We start from the raw sequence: 12185 nt of genomic DNA on the forward strand, positions 1-12185 counted from the left end.
GCACGTTCATGAGCGTTATCTATAACATTGCTTGCAAAATTGCTTACAAAATAAAACACGGGCTTAACGCTGGAAAACACCCAAAAACACGGGTAAACGCTTCCATTGATTTCAATGGGGTGTTTTCCGGCGTTTATAAGCACTTAAAACATAAACACAGGTAAGCACGGCATAGACATTTTCCAGCATTTTAAAGGCAAGCTTTAAAATGCTAATAAAAACGCAAATAAACGCAGTAGGAACGTTTACATGCATTTTTAAAAACTTCTGTGTAGACCCAGCCTTACAATTTTTATAAAACACAAGTGTGGCCCCTTAGTAGATACAAAGTGCATCTTTTCTAGATTTATTCTACCTTAATTATAATGCTCTGAACTTTATACCTAGGATTGCTTCCCTGAAATCCATGAGGGGTATTGAAATATGAATCATCCAAGCCCAATTTAAATGGAAATTTAGTGTAGGTGCCGATTTATCAACTACAATTTCTCTTCTTAAATCCAATATCTTTTTTTTCTGTTATGCTTGAAAGTGACAAACATTTTTTCAAGTTATAAAAACAATTATATGTATGTAAATCAATATGTAAGGCAATGACCCATTTCTTTTTTTTAATATAGACAAGCTTCACTGAGAGCAAAAATTACATTTTATGGGAGAAGAACTTGTGTTTTCTTCAAGTGTAACAATTGCTGAATAAACACTACATTGCGCTATAATGACACTAACACATTTTCGGCAAATGGGGACAGCTAATTGAACAGTTAAGAATAGAATACAGGTGACAGCCAGGACAAATGGAGTTACTTTAGGAAAGCTTTACTCCTCATGTACAAACTTTGTTAGTCACTGACTACAAAACGAGCTCTTCTTATCCGTACTCGGTCAGTTGATGCAAATCCTCAACAAACAACAAATTTCTTAAAACAAACTGCTATATTTTTAAATTAAGAGGATTAAAAACATCATCAGTAAAAATGACTACATATAGTTTAGGATGTTCTATTAATCACTTTAATAAACCCCATAACCCAATGGCTAAGTAGGGCTCCGGTAGGTTGATAACTCAAGTGCAGAGATAATACTACCTTGAGGTATCTGATAATTTTATTCATAGAACAGTGAATCTAACGTTCACAGAAGCAATCACTGGACATTCTTCCTACTGACCACCATGCTAACATACTTTGAGCTGTGAATTATAGTTTTTATAGTAGGGGTTCCCTTAAACCTGGTAATTTCAAGAGTTCGCCCACGTCATAAAAGTTGAGAAAGGCTGTTCTAGAGTATAAACACATGTTTAGTATTTCTCTAAAAGACAACAGTGAATTTATTAAGGGGTTGTATAAAAAGAGTCAGAAAAATATTTATTTTGAAATATTTTTTTTAATTCTTGTCTGTATGTAGCAGACTACAAAGGTGATGGACAGCCCTGATATAGAAATTGTGTGCTATGTCCGGATATTTAGGTTCACATACAAGTTTGTTCTTCTACCAGACATAATTTAGTTAACAAATCCAGAGATTCAGGGGCTTTACCCAGCTGTTTTAGCATCTGCAATGGGCTTTAACTTCTGCATTTAGAATGTCTATTAGCAATATTAAAAAAGTCAGTTTTGGGTGCAGGGTATTTTCAAAAACAAGGAGGCACATCTTTGGTTCAAGTGTTTACAGATTTCTATTTTTTTAAAAAGTAGTCTTAAAATAATGCTAAAATTATTGGTATACATCGTCCTTAACTGCCATGATGCCTTGTGACTTGTTTCCCAACAAAAGTGAATTATAAGACAAGCGTAAATATCTGTCTATCACACATATAATTACAGTCAGTTATTACTGTCATCCTCAGAAGAGAACAGTGCTGTTCATTATAATGTACACTTTCAAAGTATGTGCTCTCTTTCAGCCTGAAATAATGAATGGAGTTGTTTGTTTGGAGGTGACTCACCAACATTCAGCCTCCATCATATCAGCAGATCTATTGAATGCATTGATTACAGCTGTCACAATATGTTTACTGCATCAAAGAGATAGCCAAGAAATCAATACAGGGAAACACCCATATAATTATATATTGCCAGTGTGTCAAAATGTCAACAAATTTGACTCTTCCTTTTGTCCTTGTAATTTACTGTCTCATTATTATGTCCATTTTGGGAGTGAAAATATTTAGCCATTGTTCTGCAGTCTTTTGTCAGAATGGTGGAGAGTTATTCAAGCAAGACCAAATGTCTCCATCTACAGATTAAAGAAGGTATTCTGTGTTTATGGTACTAGTAAATTAAAAGCAAACCTTACATTAAATTAGACAATGGAGACAAACTACTATTAATGCACATATTGGATGATGATATGGAATTAAAATGATTTCCTATTTATTGCTGCATTTATTTATAGACTAAAGGCAGTAAAATATTAGTTTATGGGTACTAATTTTGCTTTTATGTGCCCATAAATATCCTGCATTTAAATGGCATTGCCTATGTAAACTAACAATCCCCTACAATTTACTTAACTAAGGTTCTAGTGCCAGCCAAAGGCTTTTAAAGCATTAAAAATTTAAATGTGGAGCTTTAAGGAGAATTTCAGTTAAAAAGAGAATTCCAGAATACTATAAAATGGCAAGTTACTATATACAAATGTTATTTCTTATTATTGAAATGCTGATCATGTATGGCCATCAAGATGGTGCTGAAATAGTGCATGTTTTATTATTATTACATGGTATTTACACATCGCCATTATATTATGCAGTGATGTACAAAGTCCATAGCCATGTCACTAGCTGTCCCTTAAAGGGGCTCACAATCTAATGTCCCTACCTCGGTCATATGTCTTTTTTCACAATCTAAGGTCAACTTTAGGACGTAGCCAATTAACCTAACTGCATGTTTTTGGAATGTGGGAGGAAACCCACGTAGAGACAGGGAGAACCTGCAAACTCTATGCACATAGCGTCCTGGCCGAGATTTGAACCCGGAACCTAGCACTGCAAATGCCAGAGCACTTACCTTTGAGCCACCATGCTGCCCATTTGCCCATTTTCTGACATTTTAGTTCAGTTTAAAATAAAATCTTTTTTTTTATGTATACAAGTTTAGATAAGAATACCCATACAAGTATACTGATACAATCATACTGATCTTTGATATCACTGTTTTTAAAAAACAGTGGAAAAAAAATATTACCCTATGCCAGTGGCATTTGTTTGAAAGTAGTTTGAAACACTTCTGAGTTTTTTTAGGATTCATTATATATGACCTGCAGTTGACCTACTTTAGACCTGCTTTTCCCCTGTTTTCAGTTTTGCATTTTTATAAATGTTTATGTTTATGCAAAACCCATGTAATTTAAACAAACATTTTCATGTACAGTTTCCTATAAAGGTCCCTATACAGAGAGCATATATGACACACAGTTTGCAGAGCATGCTAGGCTTTTTAATAGGAAAGTCTAGCTCTTTCTTCATGATTGTAGGCTGCTTCTGCTTAACCCACCGTATTCAGGGCCTGATTTAATAAAGCTCTCCAAGACTGGAGAAGATACACTTTCATCAGTGAAGCTGGGTGATACAGCAAACCAGGAATGGATCTGGTCCAGGATTGAAAACATTTAGAGAGAGGTTCATTCAGTCATTCATTATGTGTGTAATATAAACTTTTGCTATTAGAAACTAGTTGCAACAATGGGCTATGATGGTATTTACAATCTTGCCTTAAGCTTGCCAACAAAATACTAAATATGAAAAATGCAATATTTCATATTCAAATGGCTTAAACATAAAACAATTTTACAATAAAGAAAATTAATATCAAACCACTATATATTTTCATTAAAACTATCAATTGAAACCTTGTGTTATTAGATACATTTCAGTTATTGTATGTTTTGCAGCTGAAGAATCCCTTGCGTGTGACAATCCCGGTCTACCAGAAAATGGCTACCAAATTCTGTACAAAAGACTCTATCTTCCTGGAGAATCACTGACTTTTATGTGCTATGAAGGCTTTGAACTGATGGGAGAAGTAACTATTAAGTGCATTCTAGGTCAACCTTCTCAGTGGAGTGGACCTCTTCCTATATGCAAAGGTACTGAGCAACTGCTTTTTTTTTGTTTTTCCCGGTTTTGATCAATTATGCATTAGGCTACCATGAACAGTTTATACTACAACTGAGAAACGATAGAAACTATTGAGTTTTTGGTTGCCCTGGTCAATTTGTTTTTCAAAAGTGTTGAAATTGTCTAAAAATTGTAATGTGCATGGCCAGCATTGGTCTGCCCCGTCCTCTGAATCTATAAATACTGGGCTAGAAAACAGAGAAAAGTGCTAAAGGATGTTATGTTATGCCCTCTTAGCATCAAAGAGGTTTCATTAGATTAACTTACATTTGCCCAGCAGTGAAAGACAGACTTTTAAGAATAATCCTATAAATCATGTTATGTCACAGAACTGTGAAATAAAAATGTTTTTTTACTGACAAATCCATCTCCTAGACCTTAACACTTCAAGTTTTAGCAGGAAACGTACTGGTTGATATGTTACCAAGTAAATGTTCTTTAAAATCAAATGATTCTTTATCCTGAATTGGCCTTTGTAAGCAGATGGTCTTTTCAACCTCCAACGCATTCCATGTCACCCAGCAGAGACATTAAAAGTGAGACAATCTCTGCTAGATTCCACAAAACAAATGCTTCTACACTTAAAAGAGTTGTATAACTTGTTATCCAACAGTGTCTGCTTTGGACAGAATAGTATACAGCATCTGGCATAATGTAAGCATCTAATTGTAGTAGCTTGAACATTTTTACAAGTATTATGCAATAAAGCTTTTTACAGGAGATTTCATTTTATTAAATCAACCTGTAAGGGTATGTACTTGTTGACTTATGTAATAGTGCTATAGCAAGCTAGTCAGATTTCTCCCTTTTTTAATATTTAGAACACTTTTTATTTTGGTAAAAAAAATGTATTGTGAACTTACCAAAATGGCAGTTTAAACTGATGGGTTCTTTTGCAGTGAGCTTTAATAAATGCATACCAACCCAAGTGGCCTCTTTTACCTAAAAGAGGAGAGAATTATCATATTTTTGGGTTTAATTATATGGGTAAAATGAAATTAAAATTTTCCTTCATTGTCCTCTGTGGATTCCACACAGCTAGGCACTTACCTTTAGTACTATTTCTAAGATCCCCACAGGGTGGTCCTGCCCAGTGTTCAAAAAAAGTGCCTATGCCCCTTTAAACTTTTACAGCACATCTGCACAACTCATAGCAGTCATTACTGTGGAACTGGCCAAGGTAAAAGTGAAGTTGTCCATTAAAAGATTATTGAGATAAAGTTCTGGTTAGGTACGTGCACTAAGCCTTATATATTGTGTATGCCAATGGGTAGGATCTTCAGTACTGTATTATCCATCTCATGTGGATATGAGGTGTGAGTTCCAGTTTATCACATCCCCGTCAGAAAAGTAGATTGTGGCTGTTTACTATAGATGTAGACTATATAGATGCCTGGTGCGGATGAAAACATATCTATGTGTATTAAAGGGAAATCATCATGGTTTGTGGTCAATTTTGTTATACATTTTAAATGTTTATTAGTTTGTAAATTGATCAAATTTGTATCCTATTTTAATTTACACCTAAATAGTTAATGGGGGTGCTTCCAAAACACTTTGCTAACAGAGCACTGTCTTCTTACTTGCTGATCTGATAGAAAAGTGGTAAAGGGTGGATCCTTCAAAACATTCTTTTGCCATTTAAATCTACTCACAATATAAAAGCAATTTGGTAAAGAGCTGCTGAGTAGCCCTGAATGTTTCATTTGCTGGTTGCAAGTGGTAAATATAAGATATTTGCATGCAGTATTTATTTACTGAACTAGAGTGAACAAAATCATAAAAGGTTTATAAATAAAATATAACACATATATATATATTAAATATATTTAAGCCTTTTTTCCAAAGTGACTTACCTAATAGCAAATTAAAACATCAGATTCTGTACATATATGGGTACAGTTTGCAATTTTGAATGGTAGTGGTAACTTGTTTACTAATCTTTTAATCTACAAACAGTAATTGACTTTGAAGTGAAGTTTTATTCCTTTAACATAAATGTATCAGCTATCCTATTACATTTCTTAGCATGTTCTGTGGTCAGTGGAGGGTTACTGAGAACAAGAGGTATTTTTAACACATCTTTTAGACTCAATACTTTAGTGTAATTGACCCAGCTGCGTTTTTTATGGAGTATTTATATAGAGCAATAGGAGGAGTTACAAGTCATCAAACTCCATTATTGCTTAATGTGGCTGTTCTGTCTTCAGCTCCCATTCAAATAGACTAAACCTGCAGCCAGAACAACCTCATTAATCAGTAACAGGTTGATAAATGACACCCGCGGTGTTATACGATCTTCGAAACTCAACAGCCAAGAACATGCATTTACTTCTTTGCATGGAAACCTTATTCTTGATGTATTGATTCTAAGAGAATTGAGCTGGCAGTTCTTTGATATTCCTCCTAGAGAACGACCAGTAGTTTAGATATACTGCTATTTTAAACTAAAAAACAGGTTAGCTGGTGCTAAATTGTGTTTGGGGATAAATTGCAATCTTCTATTTTTAAGATAGCAGAATAAACTATTTTTGTTGTTGTTAGTCACAATAAAAGATGATTGGTATGGCTACAATATTACCATTTAAATATTAACTTAGCTTAGACATAAACACCCAATAACCTCTGCAGCTGCAGACACTTTGAAGCAATTGAGGATTTACACCAACAAGCACAAAAACACATACAAATCAATGCTTTTAAATGTCCATTGGACTGTATTTGTGTGCACTGAGCAACAATGGTGCATGCTGCATATTTTTACAGCATAATGGGTTGCAATGCATTACATTACAATTTGCCACTGTGCACTTAGATAAAGCGGAACTTCCATGCAATTGTACAGGCTCACTTCAAGGTTGATTACTGTTTGCCAGCAAATCTGAATACTATTCTTTACGATGCAAATTACAGTATTTCACATAAAATTGTATTTTCTCTTTTGGAAACACAAATGTGTTTCTTTCCTTAAGTCTTTGACCTGAACATGTGATATAAAATAGAATAAAATAGTATAGAATTGCAACTCTGAACTATGCACACCTATCTAGGAGGGTATTTTAAGCATGAAAAAATCTGGAGGAAAACAAGAAAATAAAACATTTGACTCACCCATTTTTAGTTATCCTAACAAAATGTAAAATGCAAAGTCAGATTGATAAAATTCATTTAAGCAACATTTTAAAGTCTGCTCCACTGGTTCATATCAGCTCTGTATATAAACTCTTATGACCGTTATAAAAAGTCATTTCACGAAATAAGTTTTAAAAGTCATGGATTTTCCGTTTTATTTCCTGTAGCTACACAGGACAGATTTGAACACGCATTGCAAGGTAAGTGTCTGAAGTTATGCAACCAAATGGAATGTGTGCTCTTTAGCAAATGTCATCAGCATAAAACTGAAAGATCATATTTTCTCATGTAACATTGTTCTGGTGTGGAATAGAAATTGAGAATACTTAGATATATGTCATCATATACTGGTCGATAAAATATAATATTTCAGAAAAATGTAACCCAGCACATCCCGATCTGCCTATATTCCCATATTGTCTGTAATAGTGTGGCACCAGCTTGCCAGTTCTACATGATTTCCCAATGGTCCACAGGGCATATACTCATGCATTCTTGCAATACACTCTAAAACCATTGTATACATGGTGCTACAAAGTCTACCAGGTATGACCGCTTTTACTTTTTTTTTTTGTCTCTCTAGCAATATTTTTCTGCTGGAGTTCTTAATAAGTATCATCTATAATGTACACTGCCATTGTGAATTTTCAATTCAATGTGCTGGTGGATTTTAGGATCTTTCACATCTGTTCATTGTTTCCAATCCAGTTAAGACATTAGGCTTGATTCCCTAAAGTTTTAATGTGATTGTTTCTTAATATCGCATAATTTATTCACATGATTTATGTACTGTGAAAATTAATATGGAAAATGAACTGATTTACATTCATAAACCTTCTACAAATAATAGTTAATAGATCTCTGGGTGGCTCCTGTGAATTTACTTTACAATAGGTATAACGATTTCATATATATATAAATAACATTATACTGTTCACAAGGCTTGGGAATGTGGATACAAGGAACCCATTCTGGACAGACTCCTCTCTTAACTTTACAGAATCTTGAAGAGTATATAGGTGTATATCGGCATGACAAGGTCTGATTATTCCCTTTTTGCATTGAGGATACCAGCACCATGTCTAGTATAATGTAATGCAGCATCAAAGGAGCCCCAGGATTCTATATATTTATTTGCAGTTTTATTAGTAATGCAGGTCATCGTTTTTTATCCACATTTTAGCAAATAATTGGACATTTTTGGCCTTGTTTATTAAAGATCTCCAAGACTGTAGAAAATAGACTATCATGGGAGAACCTGGATGATCCAGCAAACCTAGGATAGATCTGGTCCAGAATAAAAAACATTTACCACCAATAGAAAATAATTTGTAGGAAATCCATTCAAGGTTGGTGGACAGTCTATCTTCTCCAGACTTGTAGAGCTTTAATAAGTCAGGCCCTATATATATGCAAATGCCTTTTAAACAGCAACATCATCCTATTTTTTCCCATTGGGGAGATTTCCCTAAACTTTTTCGTCCTGTTGACACAAAAGAGAAATTTAGACCTGTGGAAGAGCAACACATTTTCCTATTAGATTTCCTTTCTATTCCTGTTGTGACAACTCTCAGTTATGGATTTTTTATTACTGTTAGTAAAATAAGGCTGTTAGTTAGTTTTTTTTTTTGTTAAATAATTCTGATACACAGATAACACTATTTGACATATATAATAAAATAATAAAAAACACACACACATTAGACACAAATCTTGCAGCTGTTTTTACGAGAAGAAATAGCAGTTGTAACAAGACAATACAAGAATGTAAAAACATTGGAGAATGACCTTTACTGAAGTCCTATCATGTCATCATGCCATAGAACAATGACAACAAGATAACACCTATTATGTCTTCTTCAATTCCAAGTGCCTAATGACAAAATCTTGGCCACCGGTTGTCAAAAGCTGTCAAAGTAAATGTCAGGGATAAGTCAGACAACAAGTTGTCACAACATAGTTGACCAGTAGAAAGTCACAAAGGCTAAGTATGTCATTCGCCTTTCCTTAGAGATCCTGTCATCAGACCTTCATTTGAATATACTCCTCATTTAGATTTATATGGTGCTTTAATAGATTTTATACATGTTGTTTACATGTAATTGCCTACCTTGTGTAGACATCCAAAAGTCATGAGACTTCTGCTGGGTACTGTCACTTCGGATGTAATGTCAGCAGCCCCAGCAGACTCCGAGCTGTTCTCAAGTGACACGCAGTGTTTATGGACCTTCTTAACACGGGGTCCCCTTGAAATAACTTTCTTCAGGTAATCCCTTCTATATTTATTATATCCACTGCTCACAGCACATTATTTTGGTGGTCAGTGGAAAGAATGGCTCCCTTATAGATGGCCAAAAAAGTAATTGGTGTTGGTGATGTTAAACTGACCCGAGAGGCACAAATTGCTTATTGCTCAAGTTAGTGACAGGGTCTCTTTAAAATAATCACCAACATTATATTATGTATCATTTTCTTTGTTTTGTAGATTATTTTATTCAAGGTTGCAGTACCTATTGCCTTCATTCTTCAAAACAAATTTATCACTAGTATTTTTGTTCTGTAAAAAATGTCATGTGAATTGTAACGCATATGTTTTCTGTACTTTGCACAGTGGCAGAAGCTGCTGCAGAAACGTCTTTAGAAGGAGGAAATATGGCATTAGCAATATTCATCCCTGTTGTCATCATTTCAGTTTTGCTGGGAGGAGCGTACATTTATATTACAAGGTACGTCAGTATAATCAGTATAACGTTTTATTGGCAGAGCGATTGTCATAGTGAGCTGATAAAACCCACTTACACTAAGCATGGTGACAGACCATCTATTTTGCTAGAGGCAACTGTAAACAGCAAATTGTCCCTATGGGCAAACATGCAGATCAACCATACATTTGCTAATCAGATTCAGTGAAGTGTAAGAGTGAAGAGTTATTTTTAGGAACTTTTATTGTGCTTTCTAAATCTTGCTGAATAGTCCTTTATTCAACGACTTTGCATTGCACTAACAGCCAAGCACACATATAAACAACAAAGCAACCTCCGGTCTAAGGTTCAAGTTGTTTTCGGTCACTCATACTCCACAATAGTCTACCTGGAACTGCTGCATGGTGTCTGACTTACACCTGTGCAAAATTTTGTCTCCAGCCTGTCCATGACCCAAATATACAGTCACTAGATGTGGCAGCCCAGCCTTCATTGCGCCTTCCAGGATGCTTAATGGCCATTAATTTGTATTCAGATGCCCACCTAGACAGTATCCAGCAAAGCAAAATCATGCTTACTTAAGAGTAGTCAGCAACAAAACTAGAAGAGTTAGGAGTAAATCAGCCTCAAAATGTCATACAGAATGTTCATGTAGAGTATAGTCACATGTTCCTGCCAAGAGGTACCAGACCTAAATGCCAAAACATGTAGCAGAGCAAGCACTACTCCGGAATTACAGTAAGGTGACGGCACTTGGAGTTCTAACAATGTTAAGGACTACAAAGATATGTATTGTATTAGACAGCCTTGTGTACACAGGCTATCAAAATGTATCACACAGGGAATGGAAAAAGTTGCTCTTACAAAGACTAAGCAGATGCTAAATGAAAGACTACAAAATATTATTTAGGCCTTTACCAACTAGAAGCCATAAAAAAGTTAATTTCATGTTATTGGAAACTTTATATTTGCTCTGAGTTCAAATTTAATAATAAGACTACATAAGCATTAAAATTGAATACTTGTTTCTACTTTTGAATTAGAAAAATGTCTAAAACTAGTTACTGCAATTGTATGGCAAGGCTGACACCTAGTGGACAGTTTTTAGTATTTACACATCATATTGAATGCAGTTTCTACATGACAGTGAAAAGGTAATTTGGGAGATACAGTACAAGAAAATAAATGATTATATATTGGATGGTAAACGTAACCACTATGTATGGCAACTGAATTCATGTCAATCATCATAATATATCATTTTGTGTGTATCAACCTTTGATTCTAGAAAAACTATCACCTCCAGGCTGTAGATTTCAGATTTTTAGGTTTAAATTTTATTCCTAAAATTAGGTAAGTAGGTAATTTAGCATTCAGACTTGTTGGCTAAACACTGTTCATAAATATCTTACTCGAGAGCTGCCCAGGATGAGTGATGGCTAACAAGGCAAATAACATGTACTGTGGATTGATGTTTAAAATATGAAGACATAATGATCCTGATATAGCTAAAGCTGTTTCCCTACTGGGAATGGCTTATCGGGGATACAGAACTGTATCTTTTAGGTCTATTATAAACAATAGCACATTTTAGTTCTGAAATTCCTTCAAATTTTATGAGGATGCCAACCACACATTTAGGACTGTGTAGGTATATTTTAAAAATAAAAAGGTGCGCAGGACCCTAAAAATCCACTGATCTGCAACTAAGAGGTGTAGACCCTCAATCTCTCTTTAAAGACAAGGATCAGACTTATTTAAAGCATATATAGGCCTTGCTTGTTTATGTATGTGCCTAATAAGAGGGGCCATTTGCTTTGTAAATGCTAGGCTATATAAGAAATTACTTTTTCGCTGTTTTTTTGTGAAACATGATAAGGGTCATGTCCTTCTAGGGGGACAGAGACTTGTAGAATCTTGCCAGCTTGAGGACAAGTAACAGAGCACAAACTTACTTTGCTTATACTCCCGGCTCCTACATCTGCAGCATTTAAGACAGCAAGAGAGTAATGCTATGGGGACAAACAAGTGCTTTCTTTAGATGGCAAAGTTGCCATTAATATCATGATTGCTTTTTAAAAAAAGATTGACTTCAAATCTGTAGGCTTCCATTTGTACAAATATCACAAATTATATTATGCTAAGGATGCCTATGGGATCATGATAAACCATGTTTAAATACCTAACTATTACATCAGGCATTATTTTTTGGTACCATAAATTTAGTTAAA

At 34.7% G+C, this 12185-nt stretch overlaps 1 protein-coding gene across 3 annotated transcripts in view; it reads left to right on the top strand.

Annotated features, from left to right (window-relative positions):
- The window catches only part of SEZ6L (seizure related 6 homolog like), a 227342-nt gene that overhangs the window by 201306 nt on the left and 13851 nt on the right, over window positions 1–12185 (top strand). For all 3 annotated transcript variants that reach the window (XM_072415423.1, XM_072415420.1, XM_072415422.1), the window contains 3 exons: window positions 3895–4089; window positions 7420–7452; window positions 9864–9978. In XM_072415423.1, the coding sequence (XP_072271524.1) occupies window positions 3895–4089; window positions 7420–7452; window positions 9864–9978 (343 nt within the window). The remainder of the gene's footprint in view (window positions 1–3894; window positions 4090–7419; window positions 7453–9863; window positions 9979–12185) is intronic.

Source organism: Pyxicephalus adspersus, chromosome 6, assembly GCF_032062135.1.
Source record: "Pyxicephalus adspersus chromosome 6, UCB_Pads_2.0, whole genome shotgun sequence".
NCBI lineage: Eukaryota > Metazoa > Chordata > Amphibia > Anura > Pyxicephalidae > Pyxicephalus > Pyxicephalus adspersus.